At 48.1% G+C, this 13,350-nt stretch overlaps 1 protein-coding gene across 3 annotated transcripts in view; it reads left to right on the top strand.

Moving 5' to 3' along the window:
• Lk6 (MAPK interacting serine/threonine Lk6 kinase) overlaps positions 1 to 13,350 on the top strand; it is a 163,095-nt gene that overhangs the window by 144,544 nt on the left and 5,201 nt on the right. For 2 of the 3 annotated variants that reach the window (XM_037431915.2, XM_075875598.1), the window contains exons 3-5: positions 11,426 to 11,667; positions 12,563 to 12,684; positions 13,137 to 13,329. In XM_037431915.2, coding sequence (XP_037287812.2) covers positions 11,426 to 11,667; positions 12,563 to 12,684; positions 13,137 to 13,329 — 557 coding nt within the window. Of the gene's footprint in view, positions 1 to 8,980; positions 9,500 to 11,425; positions 11,668 to 12,562; positions 12,685 to 13,136; positions 13,330 to 13,350 lie in introns of those variants that run through there. The other variant, XM_037431914.2, reaches the window with a different exon arrangement.

Genomic DNA, 13,350 nt, shown 5'->3' with positions numbered 1-13,350 from the left:
CGCTCTGCTGACCGGCTTGCCACGTCTCGCCGTTAACGCTGTCTGCAATCGGTCTTTGTCGCGGTCTGCCCCGCCGCCGTCGTGTGTACGACGCGCGCTCTCGTTTTGGCAGCGCTGGCCGTGTCTTATTTGCTTATCCCATTTATAAAAAAGGACGTCTATTTCTTTCTTTCTTTCGTCCATTCTCTTTTTCCCCTCGTTGCATTGTGTACAGTTTTCAAAAGAAAGGCCACCACGTGCCTACGTTTTCGTCTCGGCGTCGCAGATTGCGAATCTGGGCCAACGAAGGTCGCCAGTGTCGTTCGAAGTGTGTGTGTACTTGTGTGTGTGCGTGTATATTCATGCCTGCTGGGCAAGCCACGAGTTCTGTTGTATGCGACGTACACACACACACACACAATAAGCCTTTATATATATTTTTTTTCACCTCGCTCTGAGCACGTTTTTTTCTCTCTCCGTCCCCCCCTTTTTTTTTAATCGTTGACGATCGATCTCGAGTGGCCAGTCGTTGTGACCCCAACCTCCCTTCTCACCACTTTTTTTTTTAACCATCATCTCTATATCTCGTGTAACTGTGGCCGATCCGTTGGTTAGATAGACAATGCACGTCGTTTCATTGCTCTTTCTCTCTCTCTCTCTCTCTCTCTTAACCGCTTGATTTGCGTGACGTCACTGCGTCGTGTAAGAAATTCCTCGAAGTGTACGTAGGTGTCGCTGTGTGCGAGTGCCATGTGTCGCTGCCACAGACGATACTACCCTAAGAATACTACCCGAAGGATACTACCCTAAGGATGCGTTACTTCTTTAATTTAAAGCACGTCCAGGCAATCTCACGGCGCCGCTGTTTATTCTGGGCTCCCAGCCACACTTGTGTATCGGTGATGGTTTCAGGAGTGTCAGCTGAAACGCTGTGTAGTAAATTTGTTGTGCTTACATTAAATGCTACTTGTTGTAGACTTTCGCTCAAGATGCGATTGAACTTGACGACCTTGTTGTCATAGACGGTCCATCTCGCTTCCTTGTTCTGGCTGCTGAGCCGAAGGTCGCTGGTTCGATCCCCGCCGCGGTAGTCGCGTTTCGATGGGCTGTGAAACGGCCCGTGTCGTCAGACGGCCAAAACTTCCGGAGCCCTGCACTGCGGCGTCTCTTATTGTCACATCGTAGTTTTTGAGCGTAATACCCCAGATATTATTATTATTATTATTATTATTATTATTATTATTATTATTATTATTATTATTATTATTGTTGTTGTTGTTGTTGTTCTTGTACCTCATATATACCTGCACTGCTACGCAATCTCTGCCCCCCTCCCCCCGGCCCACACACACACATTGGGGAGGTTTAACGATAGTGATATAAACCCACGAAAACCAGAGAGATTAAAACGAACTCATGCTCTGGTTTGCTACCCTATTGGCGGCTTCCACGTGACGTACAGGCTCGCGTGCAGCCTCTCGGTTCTTGCTACAACGTGGAGGCTGCAACGAGTTTATAATGTATAGCGTATTCACTGCTGCGGGACGTTGGCAAACGCGTGATAACATTCGCGTGACTTCATTCACGGACAACGCGTTTTCTCACCACGTAGCGGTCGTACAGTGTTAATTACTCCAGTGACGCCGCACTGCAGTCTATCTGTCTGTATATATCCGCACATGTGCGGTTGGTTATGGAGTAATGAAAGGATGCGAGCGTGTCCTTCTTGTCTCTGTGTCGTCGTTTTGGTCTCGCGCTATAACTATCGTCATGCCATACCAACTAGCCCAAGCTGCCACACTTCGGAGATCAGAGTCCCGACCATTCATACGCGCTTTGAGCGCGGCGTTATCTATACGGCCGCAGTCACCTGAATCTGTCCTCCTTGTATAGTGTGGGTGTCCGTGTGTACAAGGGGCTCGTGTGGAAGGTCTTTCTAGGCCACGTGTTGGAGCAGTCGCCGTTTTATATGAGACGTCATAAGCGTTGTATATACGCGACGGACACTATAACGATAAGAAAACATGTATACCGGGAGAATGAAGGAAAGCGTTGCAAAAAAACACGGCTACGCCAGTTACAACGAAAGGCGCACGTGCCTAAACAGGTATATACGTATACACCATGTACTGCCTATAGGTTTGTATACGGCGCGTTGCGTAATCAACGTGGTTAATTGTGCGCGCTCAGGCTCGAAGAAGCGCTCGGAGGTGGAAACGGTGGTGGCTGGCGCGCGCTAATTATCGCGCGAGAATTATACGCGCGCTTCCTATTGCGCACGCTTGCTATAGAGCGTAAAGAAAAGCGTCCCCCCTCCCCCCCTTCTTCTCATTCGAGGAGCCGAGCTTTCAACTGCGCAGCATCTGAAACGTTTCCAACTTGTACGCGTATGCAGCCTCGTTCAAGGCATTCGCCTCGAATCGAGTCACCTGTCGTATATCCGATTCAGAGTCTTTTTTTTCTCAGCGAACATCCGTGTGCTACGTGCTATGGAGATGACGAAATTAACCCTATAGTGCTCCCTCCCCATTCCCGCTGACGGATACAGCAAAATCCGGAGATTCTTTGGGGGGCGTTGTTGATTTAAACCTTAAGGACCAGCACCGGCTGGTGGAGGAGACTCGGGTCTTGCCTGTGGGCCATGCTGACGTCACCAACCTCTGTGCTCAAAGAAAGCGTGCTTCAACTTCTGTAATGTTGTATTCTTGTAGCCGAAGCGCCCAACGGGCGAGCCGGCCCGTGGGATCTTTTAACGAGGAAAGCCAACATAATGCATGATGATCTGTAACCCCGTTGAATGGGCACCCGTAAAGATAGGGTCGAAACTTGCCTGTGTCCCATATGATGGCTATAGGCACTCTTTTTTGGTGCCTGAATAGTTGGCTTCCGCTTTTGTGAGCGCACGGCTGGCGTAAGAGACGCCGTACTCATCAAATCCAGGTTTACGCTGGGCGAGCACAGCACCGAGACCACCTCTGCTAGCATCCGTGTGTATTTCGGTCGGGGCAAGAGGATTAAAGTGTCGCAGTATTGGAGGTGACGTAAGAAGGTGGCGGAGTGTGGCGAATGCATTATCGCAAGCTGACGACCAACTAGAAAGGTCGCTGTTGCTGGCAAGAAGGTAAGTCAAGGGCGATATTATGGAGGCAAAGTTGCGAATAAAACGATGAAAATATTAACATAAGCCGAGGAAGCTGTGAAGTTTTTTGAAGGTCTTTGGCTTTGTAAATTCAGCAACGGCATGGAGTTTCGTCGGATCCGGAAGAATGCCATCTCTGTAGATACAACATGGCCTAAAATTAGGAGTTTTCGAGCGGCGAAGCAGCACTTGTTTAAGTTGAGCTGTACATCGGTGGAGGTGAGTTTAATTCTCTCTTTTTTTCGGCCGTGCGACAGTGGCTTATCAGTAAGTCTATAGGTGTGCTGAGCGCTCGGGCGTCTATAGTATCGTCTGTGGTAATGCGCGATCTCGGAATGCGCAGACCCTGCTTCCGGTCTGAAAAGTGGATTATTGCCACGTAATCCTGAGTCTTCTAATCGGCGAAAACCAGAAATCATGATATGTGAGGTTTAACGTCCCAAAACCACCATATGATTATGAGAGACGCCGTAGTGGAGGGCTCCGGAAATTTCGACCACCTGGGGTTCTTTAACGTGCACCCAAACCTGAGCACACGGGCCTACAACATTTCCGCCTCCATCTGAAAACCAGAAATCAAGGATCCTGCGTCGGGATTTGTAATAATCTTGTATACGTCCCGAGTATTCGCATTCACCGAACTTGTATACATACAGCCGTCTACCTTCGCTGGGCCTGATTCGCTCATTTGGCATCGATTCTGTACGCGCTTATTGAACCGCCGCCTAATCTTGCTTGTACGAGTGTAGAATGCCAGCTAAATATTATTTGGCATCGATTCTGTACGCGCTTATTGAACCGCCGCCTAATCTTGCTTGTACGAGTGTAGAATGCCAGCTGAATACACCGGCTTGCTGTGGATAATCCTTTCCCTTGTCCCGCGTCTGTCACGGTGCCTTATTTTAAAAGAACGGGAACAACTTGCTTCGCCAAGTTTCGTGCGTTTGTTGATTCATTTACTTGTAGTTTAATCTGGATGATCCACTAACGCCAACACGTGTGGCGTACTGCTCGACGTGGCCAAAGGTGTACGGCGAGCGTCGGATACATCAATACCGTGCCAAACGTATACATATATATCTGCGACCATCTCGAGACCTTGGTATACGGTTTTGTTGAAAGCTCGTTCCACGTGGCGCTGCTTCAAGGTGAATATATGCCCAACTTATCGACACCGTTTAGCTGTGTTCTCTCACGTGTGGTCGAATTCGTTTGGAAATGTGTATACCTGTAGACGACTATATATCCACTGAATGAGGAAAATCATCGATTCCCGTATACGCCTAATCTGCAATTGATCGTAAGTAATCTATTTTACTGCAACGCGAGTCAAGTGAGACCGCGACAAGCAGCGAGTGATGAGTTTTTATTAAAGCGAGCAGCTTCGTCGGCGCTTGATTTGAAACAACGAATGTTCCTGTCTAAGGTTTATGGGTTAATACATTTATTTTCTTCACGATGGTATGCGCCTTGCTGTTCGTAATATGCGTTACTGTATTCAATAAACAACCAGCAGTGTAAGAAATGGGGAACAGGATAAAAACAGGGCAGAATAATGAGAAAGTGCGTCTACTGTTAGCATATCAGTTAGACACTGGCGAAGCCAGGGAAGGGGGATTCACCCCCACCCCACCCCCGAAATTGTCACAATACACACACACATACAGACACGCGCTTACATAACGAATAGTTATCTCCACCCCCCGAAAAATGTGGCTGCGCTTTTAGGGATGGTTACCCCCCCCCCCCCCTTGAAAGAAACAAGAAAGAAATCCGGCTACGTGCCTGATATCGGGATAGCAACTTCCGACGCCTTTCATTATACGTACAGTCGCAAAGTTGGCTCTTTTTTTTTATTTTTTTATTTGGCGTCCATGCCAACTTCGAATGTCGGAAAACGTGCCTTTGAAGGTCTGTAACTGTAATACGTGGTTCAGTGCGTGTAACGTCGGTGTAAGCTCCTCCTTGACGCAGCGAGCGCTGTCAGTGTGAACGGTGTGTACGACAAACTCCGTCATAAAAAAAATAATAAATCATAAAGCGATCCGCTCGTTGCCGGCCAGCCGTCCTGACCTGGTTTCCGTTTGTCACTGCTATAGGTACGTAACTTCTCTCTTAGTGACCCTTCTGCAGGTCGCGCTATCATCACTCTTTGTGTCCTCCGTCTGTAGAAAGGGTGCGGGGAGGTTCCCGGAAACGGGCCTTGCCAAAACTCCTCTGGTTCTTGCGCCGCGTGTTTTTGCGTACGTGTGGGCCGGTGCTCTTGCAACGACTCTGCGACCTCTCTCTTTCTACAGCCTCTCCTCACTGTTGCGCTACGGGACGGAGAAGACTCTCGCCGAGTTGGCGCCACCGCGTCTAGTATACGGGGGCGACGACAAATAAAGAAGAAAAAGCGCTCGGCTGCCAGAAAGTAAAGCGTTCCACGCGGTCTTGTCTCTGCGAGCCGCCGTTGCGTCAGCGATGTCTCGTGCTCTGCCCCGGTCGAAGATGATACGACCTTCCGCAGCCTTCTCTGTGCCGCGTCCTCCGGCAGCCAACCGTCGACTTTTTTTTTTTTTTATTTGCCGAAAAACCGAAAGGCTTTTTGTTTTTGTCCGCATCACCGAGATGACGTTCACCGTCTCTCGAAGAGAGAACTGCGAGGCAGGCTTATCCTTAATCCTCGCGACTTTCCGAAAAAACACTTCCAGTTTTGTGTGCCTTCGCGATCGAGCTTTCCTTGGTGCCTTCCTGGTGAAGAATAGTGAACCACGCGTAGAGCTTTTTTTTTTTTTTTTCCTGGGACCGGAAAGAGATACTTCGACGGATGCGCCGTTTTAGGCCCGTGTACTCAGATTTGGGTGCGCGTTAAAGAATCCCATGTGGTCGAAATTTGCGGAGCCCTCCACTACGGCGTCTCTCATAATCATATGGTGGTTTTGGGACGTTAAACCCCACAAATCAATCAATCAATTCGACGGATGCGCCACCTCCTTAAGACGCCCCCTAGCCATCAATCATCTCGGGAGGGCGCCGAGTTTTACCCTGTCTGATCTGGCCCGTCATGAGCTAATGTGTAGGGTTAGGACCTTGCAAATTTTCGACGACAATGGCAGGTGAGCACGGGCGTAGCCAGGGGGGGAGGGGCGGTTCCAAAATTCTTCCCCCCTCCCCCCCCTGAGAATTTTCAGTTTTGCTTCTATATATGACACCCACCCATGCAAACGCACGCACGAACATACACAAATCATGGTGACCCCCCCCCCCCCCCCTACTCATCCAAAAAAATTTTGGCCTCGAAACTGCAAGCGAGCCCTCCTGGTTAGAAATACTGTATATGCTTCAGTAACTCTACTCCTGGTGTACTCCCCCTCCCCCCCTCCCTCGGAAAGCCGCGGGGACCGAAACCAGGCTTTTATCGGCAGCGCTACAGTGCTTCCTATTCACTTTGCATCCTTTGGGAAGCTTGCTTTTTTTTTTAAGTAAAATTCTTCCCCGCGTTCCTCGTCCGCATTGGTAAACCCTGCGGAAGCCTCTGGTTCAAGCTACAGTGGCCGCTATATGATCCGAGTACTTTTTGACGGAGTATTGAATTACCTCAGGAGTAAGACAAAGCCTTCGAGTGTTCCGGTTTGCCGAATGGAATCGAGACGAGACAAAGCGTCGTCAACGAAGTTTCGTCCATACCTGCCTATATATAGTCAGCCCACCTAACGGAGAGGGGGGGGGGGTGGACAGTCTCTGCCTCTTCCAGCTGATAGAGTGAGCAAACATTTGAGCTCCTGGAACAGCTTCAATATACAATTCCTCCGAAACGATGTACCGTTCTGCGCACGCATGCAGTGAAGGAGTCCGGACATTGTAGCAAACAAAAGCCGCCTTCGTTATCACTATCACCTGCAAATGCCGCTTCGCTTATCACGTGTGCGTGTGTTAATAAGGTCACGTGAAGTCGAAACTCTTCCGTTGCTCAAAAGAGTGGGCGCTTTTTGTACGGGGCGATAGTCGAGTGCACCGCCGCGCGATAAAGGGGCGCGCCACCGACTGTTTTTTAATCCCGCTCGATAAGATAGGGCTGCGGACCGCCCGCCAAGCGCGCTAGTCCGGAAAAAAATAAACAGTTGTTACTGGCCAGCAGTGCCCAGCACCTTTCGACCAGCGTTTCTTCGACGGGATAAGCCAGCCGGACGCTTGGGAGTAATAATAATAATTAGTGGTGCTTAACGTATACCCAGAACCACGATATGACGGGGGAGGCCGCATAGTGGAAGGCTTCGGAAACTTGGCGCCACCTGGGGTTCTTTACCGTGCACCTAAAGATAAGCCCATGGGCATTTTCGCCTCTTTTGAAAGGGTGGCGCGATTCTATCTTGCGACCTTCACTTGGGAGCGTGTCTCCGCTTTTCATGTGACAGTTGTTAATATACGGTATATCTGCTATCTGATCCCTGGAGTGGCACTTTTTTTTCTCCTTTCTTTTTTTTTTAAAGGGAAGGGCGATGAGGGCAGGGCCCGCTAGTTGCTTTGCGTGTCATATGTATGAAGAAGGTCAGTGGCCACTAGCGAGCCCAAATTTCTGCGTCGAATAGTAAGCAAAGAGTTGTGGAGTTGCTCTGAACCCGAAACATCTTGCATTTCAAAAACAACGCGTAGTCGCGATTTACTTTATTTAGAATTACAAGTTTAATGGCAGTGATAAAGCACAAAATGAAGATCTGTGGAGCACAATTTTACGACAAAGGCCTGGAAATTTCGATCTCTATTACCGGGGGGTTCTCAATTCTGCTTTTCGATGCGTTCTCTGCGTATTTATTGCACGTGCTTTTTTCGTACAAAGCTGCGGGGTTTATGTATAATTGAGTCGTGCGAGACTATTAGTCGAGCGTTGAGTGAAAAAGCACGCTTTTGCCTTTTCGATCGCCTCTGCGTGTGCGGCCGCTCGTGCAAATTTATTAGAGCCAGATCACCGTGCAAAAAAAAACCTGCGAGTGGCAAGTACTACTTACGTACGTTTTCCAGAAAGGTGCCGATTGCAACGTAAGCTTGGAAACGGCAATCTTTGCGGTTCGTCTTTGCACATTGCAAACGGCAATACTCGAAGTCGCCCATCTCGGAGAGAGCCACTTTCTTTTTTTTTTTTTTCGTGTTCTTTCTGTATCGATGCCGTCACTATAACTGCACTTGTTTTGCCTCTCCTTCACTGATACCTGGAAACTATGAGTAAGTGTCACGGCTTAGCGGTCTCGAAAAAAACAAAAAAAAAAAACACTAGAGCCTGGACGTTCCGGCTAGTTGGTTTGCGTGTGCCAACTCGGGCAAATTATGCGGTGTGCAGCGACAAGAAAGAAATTGAACGAGTTGACGCAACGGCCACGTCTACTGGCGCTCTCAGTCGAGTCACGAGACGGGAAAACGTCTTTTTCGACCTCTCTATTTTCTTTCTTTTCCTCGCGAATGATCACGCGCTCGCGCGCGCTTTCCTTCTGTATTTTAATCTTTTTTTTTTCTTCGCTTCCCCCTTTAGCACCGTATCACAACAGTGGAGTGAGTCATTCCCAGCTGCATACGTGATCCGACGGGGAAGAAGGCGCGTTTGTTGCGTGCCCTCCAAACGGCCGCCGTAGCGGCCGTAGCGCAACAGGCTGATGAGCGAGGGAGAGGGAAGGCGCGATTTTTGTTGACGTCATTTTTTTCTTTCCTACCTTTAGCCAATGGGAAGGCGCGGACGTGCCGGTCGTGCGATTCCGCACCTAGAAAATGGCGCCCGAGTCGCGTGGTTTTCTCTCGTCGTCTGCTGCCGTGCGTCCTTCGGTGCGCCGTCTGTTACAGCAGGAAGACAGAAAAAAAAAAAAAGGCCTAGCGCTGCGGCGGCGCTCTCGAACTGTTGCCTGTCTCGTGCTGTTGTCGTCGTCTTCCGGCGACGGTGGCGCGGCAGCCGGCTATTTAGCTGGCACGCAGTCTCCTCCCGAGGCTCAGTTCTTTGGAATGAGTAGAGCGGAGCGGCGTTGTGTGGGCACCGTCGGGCGCGTCGTGGTGCGGAGCGGTGGCAGCGGCTTGCCTTCGTCGTCGGCAACTGCTTGTTCTCCTCCTGCGGCTCCTTGCACGACCACCGTCACTGTGTGCTGCTGCCGTACTAGCAGCTACGTGGAGTCGCGTCGACCTCGACTGATCGGCGCTGTCTCGGCGCCCGCGCAGTCTTCGTCAACCACCACCACAGTTGCCGTTCGGTTTCGTCGACGGAGTCGCCGTGCTGTCGACGTCTTTCCTCTAGTCACTTCGTGCCATCGCCGTCCCTGTCTGCTCCATCGCCCGAGGAGGCCTACGCATCAGCGAGCTTGCTCGACGTCCTAGTCACTGCTTCACGCACAATTGATCTCACACTCAACATGGTTCAAATAAGTGAGTTGCCTCGTTGTGTACCAGCGTTTTAGTTCGCGTAAGAAACCGGACCGACTGGCCCGAAGGCCAGCGCGCACGGAAGCCTCCGCCGTGGTTTTTTTTTTTTTTTTGTTGTTCCGGGAATGCACGCGTTGTGCGAGCTCGCACGGATGTAATATGCGATTGTGTGTCGTTTTTTTTCATCGCCGTTCATGATAGCCTCGCAGTTGTCAGCTGTGCATGTATCTCGTGCGTCCTCCGCCGCTCTGATAAAATTTTCCCGACGTCTTGCATCATGCGAAACTATTTTGGGGAGCGCCGACCTGAATCCGAAACCCGACACGTTGCTGGGCTTTCGCTGTAGACTGCGTTTGCAGTGCCACCGTAACTAGTAGCGTGTGGTTTCTTAGCGTTTACGCGCGTCCGACGTACCGGCGTTTACAGAAATATTTTTTTTTAAATGCCACCCCCCCCCCTTATTTTTTTTTATCCGCGTTAAGTGCACTATTCGATCAGTGCGTCACTTGTAAACATTGCACCGCACCGTTTATCAAACTCCTCAAGCATGCGTAGCAGGAATCAATGTTAGCTAAGTTTCATTAATATCATCTTTGTGCAACCAGAAATGCAGCCTCAAATAAATAAAAAAAAGCTTACCCGATTACAATTTTTCAGATGTGATATACCATATCATAGTTTCGTGCAACTGGCATTGTTGCCTAGTTTTATTTGATTGTGCGCTTGCTTACATTTTAAATAATATATATTTTGCCCCCTTTCCAACCATGCTGGGCAATACAAAATGAGATAGAGCTGCACTTCTTTGTCGATAATTAATATGTCTATGATCAAGCCATTTTGTGTTTTTCTACAAAAATTAACCAACAGAACGTTACATCCTGAAGGAGTAGCCAACTAGCTAGTCACCGTGGCAATCGACCTCAAATTGTTTGGATTAAGAAATCTGCAAGTTACGAAATTATCTCCTGAAAAAAAATCTCTAAAATTCACGCATGATGTAAAAAACATAAATTCAAACAATAATTTACATTAAACTGAATATTTAAGTATGTTGGCTTTTCTTTACCACTTGCTGTAATTTTCATTGAACTGTTGTGGAAAATGCTATGGTATCGTAGTGCAGTCAATGTGCAAGAAACAGTACTATATGCAGACTTGGTTGTATTTAGTAAGAGAAATTGTTTGACTTATCGCATGGAATGCCTTGGCTACTGTAGGTAACTTCCAAAGTGCAAGTCGTGTAGATATGTGCAAGGTAGATCAAATTAGATCAGATTATTTATTTTTTATTATTAATATTGCAAAATGTCATGTAACTGTTCATTCAGTATGCATGATCTCTGATGGATACTAAGGCTAAGTGTTTCGAGTTGATTTAATTCCTTTGCAAGAAAATCGATAATCGTCATTGTTAAACCATTGCCGTTCGGCATGAATCCACATAAGTTTCCAGTTGTTCGGCGAGGTGAAAAACTGGTGAGCATGGGGTGTCGCTGGAGGCAACATTTGTCCAAGCAGTGTTGCCTTCTTCAAATCTGCAGCTACAACGAACCTAGTGAGCTGCTATCAGAATTTCATCATAATTTATCTTGCACACCATCGATTCATCCATTCTTTGTTCAAGATGCACCAGTCGCAACCTTGAAAAAATGACCGCTTGTCGAAACAAAATTTTCAGCTCCTCAAGCTTCCATCTTCCCCAACTACTGCCTATTTTAATTGATGTGATATGTTTCTACTAAATTTGAACTTTTTCAGTAGATAGTCGTATTTGCACTGTTTGTGTTCTAGATGTTGTGTGGGCCTGCCTATCCTTTTCCATGATTAATTCCTTAGAGAATAGCTTGACCTAATTGTAAGGTTCATCAGCCGTTGCCTAAGCAATTATCTCTTGTTTTGTCTCTTTTTTCCTTTTCTGTGATGCAGAAGATCTGCCTAGCATCCTCTCTGTTGAGGAGGGGACGCTCTGCGCTGAGGAGCAGCAGCAGCAACAACAGCAGCGGCAGCAGCAGCGCCGGCGCAAGAAGAAAAAGCGCACAGGCTCGAGCCTGGCGGCGAGCAACTTCTCCGACCTGTACTCCCTCACTGGGGAAGTGCTCGGCGAGGGTGCCTATGCCTCGGTACAGACTTGCATCTGCCTCTACACCGGCAAGGAACATGCCGTCAAGGTGCGTTCTCTTTGTGCCTAATGTTTTTCTCGGGTTTCCTGCGAGCGTTGTACGATGTTTCACACATCGAGCGCAGCGCTCGATGTGTGAAACATCGAGCACAACGCTGTGCAAGCTATGCAGGAGCTTCAGTCAGCAAGGGGTGTATGATGCACGGACATACACAATTTGCTTGGCGGTCTAGTTAGCTGCGACTGTGCGCTGCCAGAGCTCATGGATGCTGCATATGAAAGCACTTAAAAGTGATCTAGAACAACCTGTTCAGGCATAAAGGCCTAAAGCACATTTATTCATTTCTCAGCTTCTAAAAAACGCATTACAGGTGGCAAATTCATTGAACTGTTTCTTAATTCCAACTCGCCTACTGCAAGAGGTGTCACTAGCTGCCATGCATCTGATGTATGAAATGTTATGTGATGTCTACAGAAGCTTCAAGCGTACCATTTAAATCAAACTGCCATCGATGACTAAGAAAGGGATTGAGCTTCATTCATACCTTCCAGCTTTAAGTGCGCTCTGGTAGTGTAGTGTTGTGGCCGAGCTGTTGTGCAGCTATATGCTCAAGAGATGATGGTGGTCTTCAACGCAATCTGTCTGGCTTTGAACATCTTCGACTTCGCAAAATTGTTATTGCCTTCAGCCTAGAGTGCTGAAAGTGCAAGAGTGGGATGATTGTGCCACAAGCTGATCGTGTCGGTGCACAGTCCCTATTATTTCGCGGAATAGGATTGTTTTCTGTAGAAAGCCTTCTATTTTGGCAGGTCTCGCATATTGTCACGACGAAAGTCGTAGCTTTGTAGGCTGCAGCTGCCGATTTTGTAAATTGTTTGATCTGAAGCTGTTCTCGAGTGCTTTTCACTGATTGCTCTTCACTGTCCCCTATTCGCCTTTACAGATCATTGAGAAAGGTCCTGGCCACAGCCGGGCCCGTGTATTCAGGGAAGTGGAGACATTCCATCACTGTTCAGGCCACAAGAACATCGTTCAGCTGATTGAGTTCCTTGAAGATGAAAATCGGTGGGTGTGCCATCTATTTGCCTGTCTTGTTCATGTCCTTCGCTTTATATATATATTGCTTAGTTAGCCTGTTTAGGCTTGAACAGTGTTTAAAGCTATATGCATTCATTGCTTATTCATTAGACATAAAGGTACCATTCGCTGATACACTCTCGATTCGCACAACTTTTTTTTCCATTAGAAATGAGGGCCGATTTGCAATAAGTTCTTTACTTGCTGTCTTTGTGCCCTATTAGTAGGGCTGGTTCATTTAAGCTAATAAATTTTAGACAAGGTTAGACTACAATGTGAAATCTGGCAACGAATTCGCCTAATCTTTGCGTTTGTAGCCTTCAAAATTAACACAACAAAATTAACAATTATTGCATTGTACCTGTATCTAACAAAGACTGCTGTGACTAATGGTCTGCCAGAAAAATGTTTAATGAAGAAGGTGCACATTTGTCTTTCAGGTTTTACCTTGTTTTTGAGAAGATGCGCGGGGGTCCCCTGCTGCGACACATCGAACAGCGAGTGCAGTTCACCGAGCATGAGGCGAGCCGTGTGGTGCGGGATATTGCCGAAGCTCTGCGCTTCCTGCACTCCAAGGGCATTGCGCACAGGGACCTCAAACCAGAAAACATCCTGTGCTTCGACACAGATCAGGTGGGAATGCTCTTTAGGCTG

This window comes from Rhipicephalus microplus, chromosome 10, assembly GCF_043290135.1.
Source record: "Rhipicephalus microplus isolate Deutch F79 chromosome 10, USDA_Rmic, whole genome shotgun sequence".
In the NCBI taxonomy this organism is placed as follows: domain Eukaryota; kingdom Metazoa; phylum Arthropoda; class Arachnida; order Ixodida; family Ixodidae; genus Rhipicephalus; species Rhipicephalus microplus.
Note: the sequence above shows the minus strand (reverse complement) of the source record. Positions and strands in the feature narration are given on the sequence as shown.